The sequence below is a fragment of the Gouania willdenowi genome, chromosome 19 (genome assembly GCF_900634775.1).
Source record: "Gouania willdenowi chromosome 19, fGouWil2.1, whole genome shotgun sequence".
Taxonomy (NCBI): domain Eukaryota; kingdom Metazoa; phylum Chordata; class Actinopteri; order Blenniiformes; family Gobiesocidae; genus Gouania; species Gouania willdenowi.
The window spans coordinates 21642390-21656912 of record NC_041062.1 but is presented as its reverse complement, the minus strand read 5'-3'; the positions used below and the strand labels follow the sequence as shown (position 1 = coordinate 21656912).

The 14523-nt window shown below is 37.8% G+C and overlaps 1 protein-coding gene across 6 annotated transcripts in view; it reads right to left on the bottom strand.

The window, feature by feature from the left end:
- ryr2a (ryanodine receptor 2a (cardiac)) overlaps nucleotides 1–14523 on the bottom strand; it is a 187219-nt gene that overhangs the window by 22388 nt on the left and 150308 nt on the right. For all 6 annotated transcript variants that reach the window (XM_028475694.1, XM_028475696.1, XM_028475700.1 and 3 more), the window contains 10 exons: nucleotides 10425–10505; nucleotides 9201–9289; nucleotides 8731–8859; nucleotides 7648–7752; nucleotides 5792–5873; nucleotides 5417–5575; nucleotides 5172–5326; nucleotides 3166–3381; nucleotides 2802–3074; nucleotides 133–339 (listed from right to left, as the gene is read on the bottom strand). In XM_028475694.1, coding sequence (XP_028331495.1) covers nucleotides 133–339; nucleotides 2802–3074; nucleotides 3166–3381; nucleotides 5172–5326; nucleotides 5417–5575; nucleotides 5792–5873; nucleotides 7648–7752; nucleotides 8731–8859; nucleotides 9201–9289; nucleotides 10425–10505 — 1496 coding nt within the window. The remainder of the gene's footprint in view (nucleotides 1–132; nucleotides 340–2801; nucleotides 3075–3165; nucleotides 3382–5171; nucleotides 5327–5416; nucleotides 5576–5791; nucleotides 5874–7647; nucleotides 7753–8730; nucleotides 8860–9200; nucleotides 9290–10424; nucleotides 10506–14523) is intronic.

Sequence of the window (14523 nt, the reverse complement as noted above, 5' to 3'; positions counted from 1 at the left end):
TGTGGGTAGTGCCATTTCATTCCTCTATACATGTACCCCCATTTGAGAAACACTGATCTATAGTGTAGGCCTGATAGATCTGAAGTTTTAACAGTTGTTCAGGAGGAGTAATATAAATAAATGTCTTCAAACCTTGATTGTCTTTGCTCCCTCCACTAGATTTCCTCCCATAAATGTGTTGTAGAAGATTCTGCAAAATCCTCGAGCCACACTGAACACAACATGAAGGAATCCCAGCAGCACAGAGCAATAAAAGGAGACGAGGGTGGTCACCATGTCTTTGAAGGTCATCTTTTTCATCCTTTTCATCTGTTTCTTCAGGCTCTTCATGGACAGCACCTACACCCACAGAAGTTCACAGTAAGTTGACTGTTCTGCACTTTTGTGAAATGAGCAACACAGTCCATAAATTAAAGCTATTCTTCAAGTTTTCTTGACTATAAAACATAGAGGAGAAACATGCTGAACGTGGTTTTAAAACTAAGAATTGCTTGCTTTAATTTTGGTAAGCCGAAAGGTTGCAAATATCTCACTACTTTCAAAGACATGAGAATATTGGTTTACAATGAGAAAGGCATGCAATGATCGGCTAAAGAAATATCGGTATTTACTAGGGATGTAACGATTCACTCAACTCCCGATACGATTCGATTCACGATACTGGGTTCACGATACGATTCTCTCACGATTTCTTTTACAAAATGGGACTGTAGACAAATGACTGAAAAATATTCCCTTATTTTTTTCAGGAAAAAACTAGAAAATACTGTATTATTTTCCTTTTATTTTTCATTGTCAAAAGAATCCCTTGATAAACTATTGAAAACAATGCAATTTAACTAAAAATAAATCTTGAATGAAATAAATAAAGGAATAATACAAATGAAGAAGAAGCCTATTATTTGGGCGACCGTGTCTCAGGTGGTAGTGGGTCTTGTTCTGATCGAGAGGTTGGGGGTTCGATCCCAGTACCTGACTATGTGTCGAAGTGTCCTTGGGCAAGACACTGAACCCTAATTTGCGCTCAGTGGTCGACTAGCGCCTTGCATGGCAGTCCTGTCCCACTGGTGTGTGAATGTGAGAGTGATTGGGTGAATGAGCTGATATGTAAAGCGCTTTGAGACTGCTTCAGTGTGGGGATAAAGCGCTATATAAAATCAAGTCCATTTACCATTTACCATCTAATAATTTAAATTCTGGTTCTATAGTAAAAAATGCAAAACTGCATAATAGTTTTTTTTTTTTTAAAAGTGCAACTGAAAATGTAGTTTGTGCCTTAACAATTGGACTTTAAAAAAAACAGTCATTGCACTGTATTTACATCAGATATTTGTTTTGGACCAGCAGAGGGCACTGGTAACCCAGTGGTCTTTTGGCATGCAGATATTCTTGCAGTGAAGAAGAGATGCTATGCTAGCAGACAGAGCTAATAGAAAAACATGACTTTTACAGATATTCACGTAATATTACAGATATTCTTTCGGTGCTAAAGGGGAAAGGAATCATTTATGAACATGTTTAAGAGTAGAAGGCGGCCAAAAAGAAAGTTGTAGCAGATTCCGCCCGCCGCCTACGCTTCTGGACAAGCTGTTTAAAAAAAGTACTGCGATTAAATTTTCAGAGTACCGATATGAATCGTAATACCTATGAATCAATTTTTAACTGCTTTACGATTAATCGTTACATCCCTAGAATTTACATTTATTTTTATTTTATTTTTCCCCAATGTTTGCATTTGTTGTCTTAGGCTGTCACTGCATGCAGTGCAAACTATTCTTGACAAATATGCATTTACTTTGCCAAAAAAAAAAAAAATGAGTTGATTTTATTGCATACTTGTGAATGTGCTGGTGATTGCTATGTCAATGTGAATTTGAGTAATTTCACATTTATTTTGTTTGACATTTAAGGCCATTGTGAGGTTTACATAAGCTGATACAGCTAACTTTACACATAACACAGTCATTCAAGATGTCTGATATGGCCTCAGAGACCCACATTAAAATTAACAAATCTCACATCCACTCGGTAGAAACGGAGGACATGATGGAACTGGCAGTTGTTGACAAAATGCTTTGGAGACCATTTATGATTGGGAAGTATTTTAGGGATAAGCTAGATGGATCGCCAAAAATAAATAAAGGTGTCTGCGAATTGAAAGAATTTGAAAACGTCTCACATTAAAACATTAGAAGTACTCATTGATAGGCACCGGCAGACCCCCCCCCGCAACTCTGAATAACAGGAACAAGCAGGTCTGAAAAAGGATGGATGGATGGATAGAAGTACTCAATGATTGCAACAAGAATCAAAGATTTCTGCTGAAGTTGCCAAATTGGTTGGTTTCAAGTGCTGTAAACTAGCACATGTGCTAATACACTCACACAATACATCTGGGTAACTAATCATCAAGCTCTCAAGAGTTTGTGGAATGAAAAACAGATGCATACACGAAGCAAAACCAATAGAAATACCTTAAGTTTACAGTAATGCTGCATTATTATTATCTTTGCACTTCTTCAGGGGAAAATAAATTGAAAACGTTACTGTAAAAGCTTTAATTTATATTTAATTATATACCAGGCAAGTAGTGTCATTACACCATTTATCAAATCGCAATTGCAAAACTGTTTACCATAATCGCAATAGCAAAATTTTCCCAAATCGTGCAGCACTAGTTATCACGGCGTGTTGAGACGGCGAGGAAAAGAATAGAAGTCTTTGTGTCTGTGATGTCCTGAAAGGAGCTACAAAGGAGATGATAGTGTACGGATTGTGGCTGTGTGGTGTGTGCCATTAACCTTAATCAGAAGCACGATGTTGTGTGGTAGAGCCAGCAGAGCCGTGCGGATCGTGGTCACAGAGAAAAACCCAATGTCAGGATTCTCCTCTTCTTGCTTCTCTCGCTCACTCTCTTCTTTAATAGCGCAGCGCTCACCGGTATCAGACATCTGAGCAGCTAACTGCATTTCAAAGATGGTATCTTCACAAAAGTTGACAAAGAGCTCCATCTTCTCCTTCTCGCCTCCTTCATTCACCACGTCAAAGATGAACTGACGCTTGGATTCTTTCACCTGAATAAGAGGAAAGAATGTATACATAATGTTTCCATTATGTATATACGAAGAGAAACCTTTTCCATGATGTTTGCTGAGTCATCTTTACCTGGGGTTTCTCCCACTGGGTCCGACTGGACTCACTGATCTCAAAGTAGACGCGCTCAATGCGCTTTGCACTCCCCATTATTTCAATGCGGCCTAGATAAGGTTGGAAGTAGTTGAGCACACTCTCTGCCAGCTCCAGAAAGGTCTGCAGCCGAGTGTCGTGAGGCATGTGCTCGGACAGGTTGGTCAGGAGGACCGCCACGTTGAAGCCAATGTCCTTCAGAAACACAGCAGTTTGATAAAGACAAATGCATAACAAATGTCAGAAGGTCAGAAAAAACAACCATATCTGATCTGGGGCAGTTTTCAGATAAACATGTTGAATGTACGAGAACATACTATGGCTATACAGCTGACATCAGGTGAGACATTGGGTCTTTTAAAGGCCTGTGCGTCTTTTGGTACAGCCTTATGGGAGACACTTATTTGGCCTCCCTTTGAGAGAATCCCAAATTTCTATTAGATGTAATTTTATATAATTAGCTTGAATAAAAATGAATCAGTAAACAATAAATAAACACGTCCTAATTCCTTTTTAAGGAGCAAAGAATATGTGAACATGAGTGAGAGGAGAAACAAAACAGAGCAGCAAAGATAGGAAAGTCAACATAAGCTGTGTTTCCAGGTTGAGTTTAGAGTGTCTGAAGGGGGAGATTTCCATGTTTTCTGATTAGTTTCAACTGATAAGTTTAAATCTTTACCGCCCCACGTCTGCATATCAGTCCATTTACAGCCTTTTATTGGCAGTTTTTACTGGATCCAGACTGATACCCTCAGAGAGGAGCAATCGCGTCGAGGCCAGACTCTGAGTGAGAATCCGGACGTGATGCTCCTGTGCAAACCTAACATGTTTATCGGTTCCTCCCGCTCTCTCTGTCAGCTCCCCTTATGTGAGCTTCTCCATCAGCCTTAGAGTCCCTAATGTGGTGATTTAACAACTTATGCTGTTTATTATTTCCTACTATTAAAAACTGGCTGAGAGATCTTACAGTTTAAACCAAATTGTACTTTTTATACGCTCTACCCACCGTGAATGTATACGAGCCAGCCCTGGTTATGAACCCTCAATGTATTACCGGTATTGGATTTATTTTTTTTAAGCAAACATCTTATTTTAGTCAGATAAAATAAAAACAAATAATCAACAGATGTACGACTTCTGCTTTGACTCCTTCCCACACAATTTTCCTCCACTCGGACGCCGTCTTGCATACGGAGCACAAGGCAGAGTTATTAAAGCTGTGAGTGCTTTCCCCTCTCCCACATTATCCAAAGCTCTTTTTTTAATGTTAAGTTCAGCGTGATGTTCAGTGGCTGTTCCAGTTCAGTCCTCCCACCACCGCAGGGGATTGTCAGTAATATTCTGCCTCCTGACAGCCGCTTTCAATGGACAAGTGTGCCAAGTGACTGAAAAATCCACACATCTATAAACTATTTGGCAATGCTGAGCAGGCTGCGTTTTGGGGTGAGATTTTTCAAACACCGACACATTGTTGAGTGCTCGGTTAGTCAGTTTAAAGTGTTTGAAATGTTAAATGAGTGCTCACTTTGATAGTTAAGGAGTAAATTTGTGCAGAAAATAACTGTTTTGTACTTGAAAAATAATAAATACAGAAGCAAATAGATTAAATTTTGGGAGATCTCAGCAAAGCAGATTATATTATCAATAATATTTTACCTGAGATAGCTGACTTTAACGGAGCTGTATGAAACTCACAATAAGACTAAATATATGACGACTGTCTTTGTTGTATTTTTGCATACAATTTGACTCTCAAACCTATTTTCTCTCAGTATTTATTTATTTTTCTATTATTAATAATTTTCTTTGTCGAGTCCTACAAATGTCCTCCTTTGGTGTTATTGAAATGGAAAACCTCCAGATGACATTTATCACTAAAAGACATCGTGAGACACATGTGCATAACACAAATGAGACAAAGTTAATCATCTTTCATAACCTGTGTTGTAACTTTATTTAGTGTGTTTAAAGTGGTCTTGATCTACCTTTGCTGGCTCATGAAAACGCTCAACAAACTCTTCATAGTCCAGGAGTTCATTTTCATCAGTCTCAGCACAGGAGAGCAAAAACTCTGTTTCGGATTGGGTGTAGTGTTTATGGCTCTCCATGGCTTTGTGGAAATCCCTCTTGGAGATAAGCCCTGTAGGTTCACCATAAAACTATCAGCATATACAAGTCTACATAATCCATAATAGATTCAAACATAAGGGAAGATGGGTTTGAGTCCTGCCTTTTCCATCTGGATCAAACTCCTTGAAGGCATCAGAGGAGGTCAAATCTTTGAGTTTGAGGAACATATCAAAGAACTTGAGGATCATCTCCACATTGTTGGAGGACTCCACTAACGTGTCCACCATCTGTTTCCCAATGGTCCCATTCACCACGTTACCTGCCACAGGACAGGTAGACAACACAACATGAAACAAGTGCCTGACACACGTTTAGCATTCTGCATGGCATTGTCGTTAATAAAATACTAAAACAAACAAAGGACCTCGTAGAATTTAATAAAGGAACGTCCTATCTACTGGCTTATAACATTCACTACATGACACATTTCCTAGATCTTTTCTATCATGGCTTTGATTACATCTGTGAAACCTACCCTCCAGCATGGAAAGCAGCATTACCACCATATCTTTCTGCAGATCCATTAGTTCCTTTAATAACTCAATCTGACTCGAGTCCTGAATGTCAAAAAGAAAAGAAAGAAAGTCTTAAACCAGGCATCCCTGATCAATGTACTCTAGAATATGTATTTTACAAATGAATATAGGCACACAGGTTAGTCAATAAATCAGCATATTACATCTCTTCATTAAGGATGTAACAGAGATATTCTAAATCAGCTAAAAATGTATTCAATTAAGAGGGGATTAAAGTTGATACAGCACAGTATGTGCTTCGATACTGAACAATAGGGTGTGCAATGACTGTTCTAGTGCCCCTTGTGTTAACGTTCAGCCCGCCCACTCAGGGCGGACATCAAGCGAGCTTGCTGACCAAAGAGCAGCAGCAGGAGAACAGTGTTAATCGGGCCAAAAAAAGAAGACCCTGTCTGGCCCAAGCCCGACAGAACACGGCACAAACCCGTCCGACCCGAATGAAGCAGATGTCTCTTTAAGCCCGAGCCAGTTTCAAACCAACACTATTTACATCTGTGTCAGCATCCATTTGTGTGTCTTTCTCGCGTTAATCGAAACCTGATTTACCGCGCAACGTCCGAACCTGGCCCAAGCCCGTGGTATAATGACCAAAATCACACACACACACACACACACACACACACACACACACACACACACACACACACACACACACACACACACACACACACACACACACACACACACACACACACACACACACACACACACACACACACACACACACACACACACACACACACACACACACACAAAATAAGCTGCACTTTAAAAGAAGAAAGGCACCTCTTTTTTGAATTTTGTATGCAAAGTTCTACTTTGCATGGTGATAAATTGAGAAATGTGCATTTTATTTTGCTTTAAGAGTTGAAATGGTTTGTAAGGAAGTTAGCAGTCAGACAACACAGCAGTCAGATCAAATCTATCACAAAACAGCTTCTACCACCTAAAGAACATCTCCAGAGTGAAAGGTTTAATGACTCAGAAAGATCAGGAGAAACTGGTCCATGCTTTTATCTCCAGCAGACTGGACTATTGTAATGGTCTTCTGACAGGAATCCCCCAAAAGAGCATCAAACATCTACAGCTGGTTCTGAACGCTGCAGCTCGGGTCTTAACCAGAACAAAGAGGTCAGAGCACATTACTCCAGTTTTAAAGTCTTTACACTGGCTCCAAGTCAGCCTCAGAATAGACTTTAAAGTTCTGCTGCTGGTGTATAAATCTGTGAATGGGTTTGGTCCAGAATACATCAGTGACATGATAGTCAGGTATGAACCCAGCAGGTCTCTCAGATCTATAGACACAGGTCAGATAGTGGAGCCCAGAGCTCACAGTAAACATGGTGATGCTGCTTTCAGTTGTTATGCTGCAAAGAAGTGGAACAAACTGCAGCAGAGCTGAAGTCAGCATCTATTGTGAACATTTTTAAATCAAAGTTAAAGGCACTGCGTCTGATTGAGAGGGAGATTTTTGGTCACGTTGTTGATGTTTGTCGATGATTTCAAATATTTTTACTGATGATTTTAAAAGTTTTTACTGATGATTTTAAAAGTTTTTACTGATGATTTTATATGTTTTTACTGATGATTTTAAATGTTTTGTTGCCGACTTCAATGCTCTTATTGATTTTAAGCTGTTGTCTGTTGCACTTTGATCATGTAAAGCACATTGAGTTGCCTTGTGTATGAAATGCACTATATAAATAAATTTGCCTTGCCATCAGACCTTGTTCTGTGAGTTGGATTTAATAGATTTTTAAGCAGCTGGAACAAGCAGAAGCTAAAGCTAACTTACCTGAGACAGTTTCATTTGCATATGAGCAAAAACATGGAGAAAACCAACAACAGCATCCCACAGTCGACTGTGGGCCAAACTTTGCTGATTACCAGTGCACGGACCCTAGAAGAAGAAATTACAATCAAATCAAATAAAGTTTGGCAGAGGAATCTTTCTGGCACATTAAATAGTGGAAGTAAAACATGACGTTACCTAGGCAACATTTTTTAATGTGACAAAAACGAGATGATGACTGAATTAAAAATAAAAAGCACGTTTAAGTAAACTATATCAAAGTGTAGTGATACTTTCATTAAAAAATATACAATAATGTTTTTTCTTAAAATTTGTAAAACAGTTTAAATAAAAATGATGATAAATTATTCATAGTTCACTTGTTATATTGTTTTTGCACTAATGGCACTGCTGCTTTTACAGCATACATTTAATTTAGTTATTTTTTGTTAATAACACATAGCTATCAAAGGAAGAGCAGGGTCAGTTTTACTACCCTGATAATAACTTTTTGAAAAAAAAGACAGATAAAATCAATGATTGAGGAGCTTCTATTTAGAATCATTAATTCCATCTCATATTAGGTTGATAAATGTCAACCAAATCTTTTTTTAAAAATGCATAAACTATTGAGTTTTATACCTGAATGAGTGCTGATGACTACATTTTCACCAAACTAAACTGCATTTTAGTCAAAAGACAATGACTAAAACTGAATCCAAGTTTGGAAAAAAGCGATTAATTATTCATTAATAAAATAATCATTAATATTGAAAATTGCTTTCAAATTACAAAAAGCAACTCTTGAAATTGTCCTGGACAACATAATCTGACCCAGAAAAAAATAGTAGAACTCTGATAAAGTTACAGTCGTGCTTTTTTTGCATTAAAACGTGTTCTGAAATAAATAATAGAGCAGTATTGTAAAAAGTTAAGTCTACAAGACACGGAAATAAAACCTAAAGAGATTCTCCAGGCTGCAGATTTAAGTTGTCCAATAAATGATGGAGGTTAAAAGTCGTCTCTTCTTTGTCAAGGCAAATGAACACAGTGTGAATGTTTGTGTAGAAGTGTGTGGGTTCGTACCTGGATGTATTCTGTCAGGGTGTTAAAAACCTGCTTGGCCACATTGATAGCCTTGGAAAAATTCCTTTGACCTTGCTCATCAATAACATCTTTCCCAGAGTAATACCAGTAAAAATCACTGATTGATTCCTGAAAAAGAGGCATAAATACTATTTATGGGTACCTGTAAATAATAGCATTACCTTTTGTGAATGTAAGACATTAAATAATGCTTTGGACAAAGCCATTTTTGTGGACTAGACTCCAATACATCCATACTTCCAATAGACTAGGAAAAAAAACAGCAACATTGGTAAATAAACGGCCAAGGAAGATTTCAGCGTTAACAGTCAATCCATGCAAGAAAATTATTCATAAAATGATTCCATAGTTACAGTTAATGACATACAACGTTATATTATATTTGACTTTTTATTATGACTGAATTCAGATTATTCCTTGGAAAATGAGCTACAGAAGGAAGATCCGACCTGAACTCTGAGCAGGTAGTCAACAGTGGAGATAATGATGTTAACAGTGGTATTATTTCCTGTTTGTGTCCTCAGGTAGTTCTGGAAGTCTGGAACAAGACACCATAAAAACAGTGTTCAAATACAGATACACTGGTTAGTAACAAAGTGCACAATGTTTTAGCGATGTTTGGGCCATTAAACTACAGAATATAAAGCAGCACTCAACCACCAACAACAAGTGGAGAAAAACGTGCTGCTCGTTAAAAACGACGAGGTCATGTGACTGCTTTGGGAGAGAAGTTAATGCAACTTTCATGGAAATATATGCAATAGTTAATTGTATTTATCTGGTGCTTAAAGCTCTTAAAAAGCAGAACTGAGTTAGATAACAGTATTTTGACTCATGATTCAAGTATTTTAAATATGTGTAAAAATCCGTGTGCCTGAAGATAAAAAGGATTTGTATCTTATTTCAGTGCAATCCAAAAACAAAATACAAAATACAAAGCCTGCGTTTGTTAGTTTAAAGGACGATGAAAAGAGAAGTATTCCTAATACTGATGGTGTCCAAGGAATTTTCGGCATTATTGCATTTTTTTATTAATTCTGGCCATCAGTTTGACCAGTGGTTCCCAAACTGGGGGTCGTGCCTCTGTGACGTCATACCAGGGGATTTCGCAGGGGGTGGAAGGAGGGGCGGGGGGCCCTAGAAGGGCTTTACTGAAAAAGAACCTTAAGCATTAAAAATAGAAAATGTTTTTTTTTTTATTTGCACTATGTTATCAAAGAGCTTTATTACTGCTCTAAAATTTGAAATTTAAATTTTAAAATTTGCATTTTTTTTTAAATGAGATTTGAAGAATAGTCCAAATGTTTTCAGAAAAGGTCAAACTTTTTTTTTATAATGTTGACACAATGGGACGAGGAGATTTTCATTCTTTAAAGAACGCAGCAGAAAAAGTTTGGGAACCACTGATATTGACAATCATACAACATGTTTAAACACTAATCCTGTGCAGTAGCTGTCCTACATCTGAAATGAATCTGTGGCAAAAAGTGTTCAATCAGATTTATTGGAGCAAGGAAGCATCATAAACACACTCTCTGGGAAAGCTTTTACTATAGTTAGAATAAACTCATTATTGTGCTCATCATCTTGTCTTTACCTAGTAATGCAGCTTTATCAGCGCGGCCACAAATGAGCCATCAGTTAATAATCCAGAGTTAGCACAACGTACACACCTGAGTTGTGTCCTTCACAGAGCAGCTGGAGGAAGCGAAAAAGGTCACAGGTAAACTCATCATCCTGCATGACCTTCTCACCTAGCCAGAGAAAAGAAACACACCCACGCGTACGCATGCACACACATGCAGACGTATATTTGCACAAGCACGTACAAAGTTATGCACAAAAGTACACGCAACACGGGCATGTGCAAAAACATACATCGATGTGCACACACATTCATATAAACACACACGCAGATATAGAGAAGGTCAGACAACAAAGACAAAAAGGAGACAAAACAGAGGACAGAAGAGACCAAGAAGAAGATGGAGAGGAAGAAGTTTTCAAATGGCACAAATATGAAACCCCCAAATGTCTTCTATGAGTCACTCAAAGGATTCTGCCACACTTCTTTCCTTCATAACCATCTGCAACCCTTTCCCCACAAAGTTTAAATAATATCACATACCCAGTTCCCACTAGTTTTTTCAGTGGAAAATCAGTTCCACTTTGTACAACCATGTGACAACTTTTAAGAACTGGGAAATGTATTTCTTTACTCTACATTTTGAAAATCTGGGAGGAATTTTCACAGCTTCACAATCATACATCAGAATTAAATTGATGGCGCTCAACAAAATCTTGAAACCAGGGAAAAAGTATTCTAATTTTGCACTGGCAGGTCCAAACCAGGATCTAAGCAAGTTTAACATAAAAAATAGGACACAACAAAAGAAGAGCATTAAAAGAAGAGTTAGCAAAATGTTGAATATTGCATTTTATCGTAAATAGACTTCAGACTAACTCTACTTTGTTACTGTACTTAAAGCAGCATAAGGCAGGGATTGCGAAAAAAATAAACCTTAATTTTAAGTCTTTTAATGCTAATGGGTGATCAAGCGTTGAAATTTGTTTTAGTGGTAAGCCCGTTTTTATTAACAAACAACTGTTTAAGCGGCAGTATGTAGAATCCTCTGTGCTTCGTTTCAAAACCCAAACTGAAACTTAGCCCCCCTTATGGGTATGTTTTGTGGAAGCTCTTAGCGACTATTTTTCTCAATGGAGACTATCGACAAATGTAGGGAATTTATCTGGTGTTATTGGAGAGTTTTCTAATGTTTTAGAGACTCTGACATGAATGCACGTATCACTGTGTAGTTACTGTCCTGAGCAGCAGCTGCTGTCATCAGCTCCTCCCCCCCAGAGAGCACACACAAGTGGTGATCTCAGCTGCCTGCCACTCAAGGCAGAGTGACAACCATCTCTTAGGTCTACACGCAATTTATCTCATCTGTTATCACTCTCCCTCTGACACCATTGTGTGCGGCATACCCTGCAGAGTCACGGGGATCCGCGAGGACGCAAAGCGGTCCGTTCCTCCTGAGTTTATTTGAGCCTTTAAACTTTTGCTTCTCCACCTCAGTCAGCCTTTTTCCGCTTGATTTGCTTGTAACTGTTGAGTCTAACATTGTGATGGAGACTTCTGCTGTAATGTCCGCCATTGCATTTGGTACATGAACATGCCTGACGTCAGTCGAGTAGCCAATAGTATCGCCCAAACAGCCAATGGAGCATGTGTTTGTAGAAAAATCTCTGGCTGACATCCAGTGTCATGCTCCTGGATTTCTAATAATAATCTTAATTTACAGGGCCAGGAGAAGGACAAGAGAATCACTGTCCACTCAGAACACTTTGGATTACAATATGCTCAAAAAACATTAATTTTTAAACAAATAATGGCAAAAATTTTTTACATACTGCAGCCCACGGGTAACAAGCTCACATTAAACACAAACAGGGGTGCAGTGCGCAAAAGAGACCCAGTGGATTTATTTACATAATCCATGTTTCAAAGTTTAGTATAATCCATGTTCTAGTGCAGAAAAGGATTGTAGTTTAAGGCTATCCTCCTCTGCTCCATGGAAAGATCGCTGCGCGCAAGGACACTATGTGACCCAACTCGACCACCAGTTCTACATTTTTTTCCGAACCCAGCCTAACCCACCGGGGACCGTCAGGCTTCGGTTGGGTATCCATCCTCTAGTCCCAGCATCAGCTGCAGTGCTAAAGAGTTGACCTGTGCTGACTTAGCTGATGGCTACAGTTATACTACTGGCCGTCATGTCACTATGAAGTTTGATTTCTAGATCCTGCCCTATGCTCCTTTAAGTGGTTATTTTTAGAAAACGGACACTTTCACTCTACTGCATTTTGCAGAAGCATTTGAAGAACTTGTTTTGCATTAGTAGACAATACTATTGGATCACACTCAAAGAATTTGTATTATTGGTTAATTGTAATTCAGTGCAGTTGTTCAAATCTCCGCCCACACCTGGTTTACTTTAACGCCTGATCAGTTATCAAAATGAAGCCTTCTGGTAAATTTAACTGTGAATGATATGAAAAAAGAAAGATATTTTTGACATGTTTTGGTGTCTCACATTTGGTGCTCCCTCTGGAAAGTCCACACAATAAAGTTGATGGCTTCTGTGGGAGGAGCTGTATGCGTTAACAATGCTTTTTAATGTTATTGGGCTACAGTCAGCATTGGAATTCATTCTGGAGAGGATCAGCCCATCTCCTACTGGGTCTTCCATCCAAAACATTTTCTACAACCCTTTGGATCTTAAAAGATCTGATATACAGTATGTATGTATGTATATATATATATATATATATATATACATATATATATATATATATATATATATATATATATATATATTATTTATGCCCATTTCAGCAGCAATGACATGTTGTGGGAGGCCTTTCTTGGTCAGCTCAACTTATCTCTCTTATCTAAAGAATTTGCCATCCACTGTCACTTAAAATTTAAATTTGAGAGAGCTTAAGTTTAGTTTGACTCTTTCTTTTCTGTATTTTACTGTTCTTGCGTCTTTTGAAGCAATACCTACATCACCAGTTGTGATCCACGAGAGCAATATCAGAATATTTCTCCTGGTTTAGTGATTATGTTCAAAAGTGCAGAGAAAAGAAATTAAAAAAAATTTTTTATGCACGATACATCAGCAGATCTCAATCTGCTACAGTCGGAAGTAGATAAAAAAATATCTGGATAATTGCAAGAGAGAGAGAGCGCAAACTAATTCTGAAGTCATTGGGTATAGCTTTAACCTTGTGGTGTTAGGTTTTTAAAGCACATACACACTGACGTCTGATTTTTATACTGCAGCATTTTATGGTCAGGACTGGATTTGAACACGTTGTAGGGGTTAGTTATATTAACATGTTGGTTGCTGCTTTCCACTGCACAGACATGGAAAGCTTACTGCTCTGCCTGAGGTAAAATGCTGCTTTTAACCATGGAATGCACATCGAAAAAAATGAAGGACGGGACAATGCACAAGATTTTAAATCTATTTTTTAAAACCTTAAAAACAATACAAAATGACAATAAATTAAGAAGCAAACAGTATTGGTCTGAAACAAGACTGAAAGTGCAAAATTTGAGTTAATTGCCGGTACAATTATTTTAATTGATCCAAAATCTTCTTTCATCATATATAATGCAGTTTTGTCACAATAACAATAAAGATTCAAATATGAATATAAGATAACGTCAACATTAAAAAAAAAGTACTTCAATTGTGTGTTTTTTGAAATAAATGTGCACATATTTTGTTTGTTGATTGATTAAACATTAAACACAATATATGTTATCATTTACACTACAAGTACCTTTAAATATAATTAAAGCAGCCAAAGTTGGCCACATTTGACATCAAGTCTCTCTATCCTGTTCTGTTCTCCTCTTTCTGTCCACTAACCCCAACCAGTCAAAGCAGATGTTCTCCACCTCTGAACCTGGTTCGGCTGGAGATTTCTTCCTGTTTTGTTATTCCCACTGTCGCTAAAAATTGTTCATGTTGATTTTTTTTTTCTTTCTTTCTTACGAATTTTGTATTTTGATAGTGTTTTCAGATTACTTTTGTTGTAATTTGCGCTATATAAATAAAGTTGAACTGAATTGAATTGAAGTCTTTGATTACAGGGCAGTGTTTACATAGCCTGGAATCGATCCTAATTAAGTTTGTATTATTCAATCTTTAATACAGGGGATTTTCTTTCAAAAAGTAAGGACGTGGGTGTGGC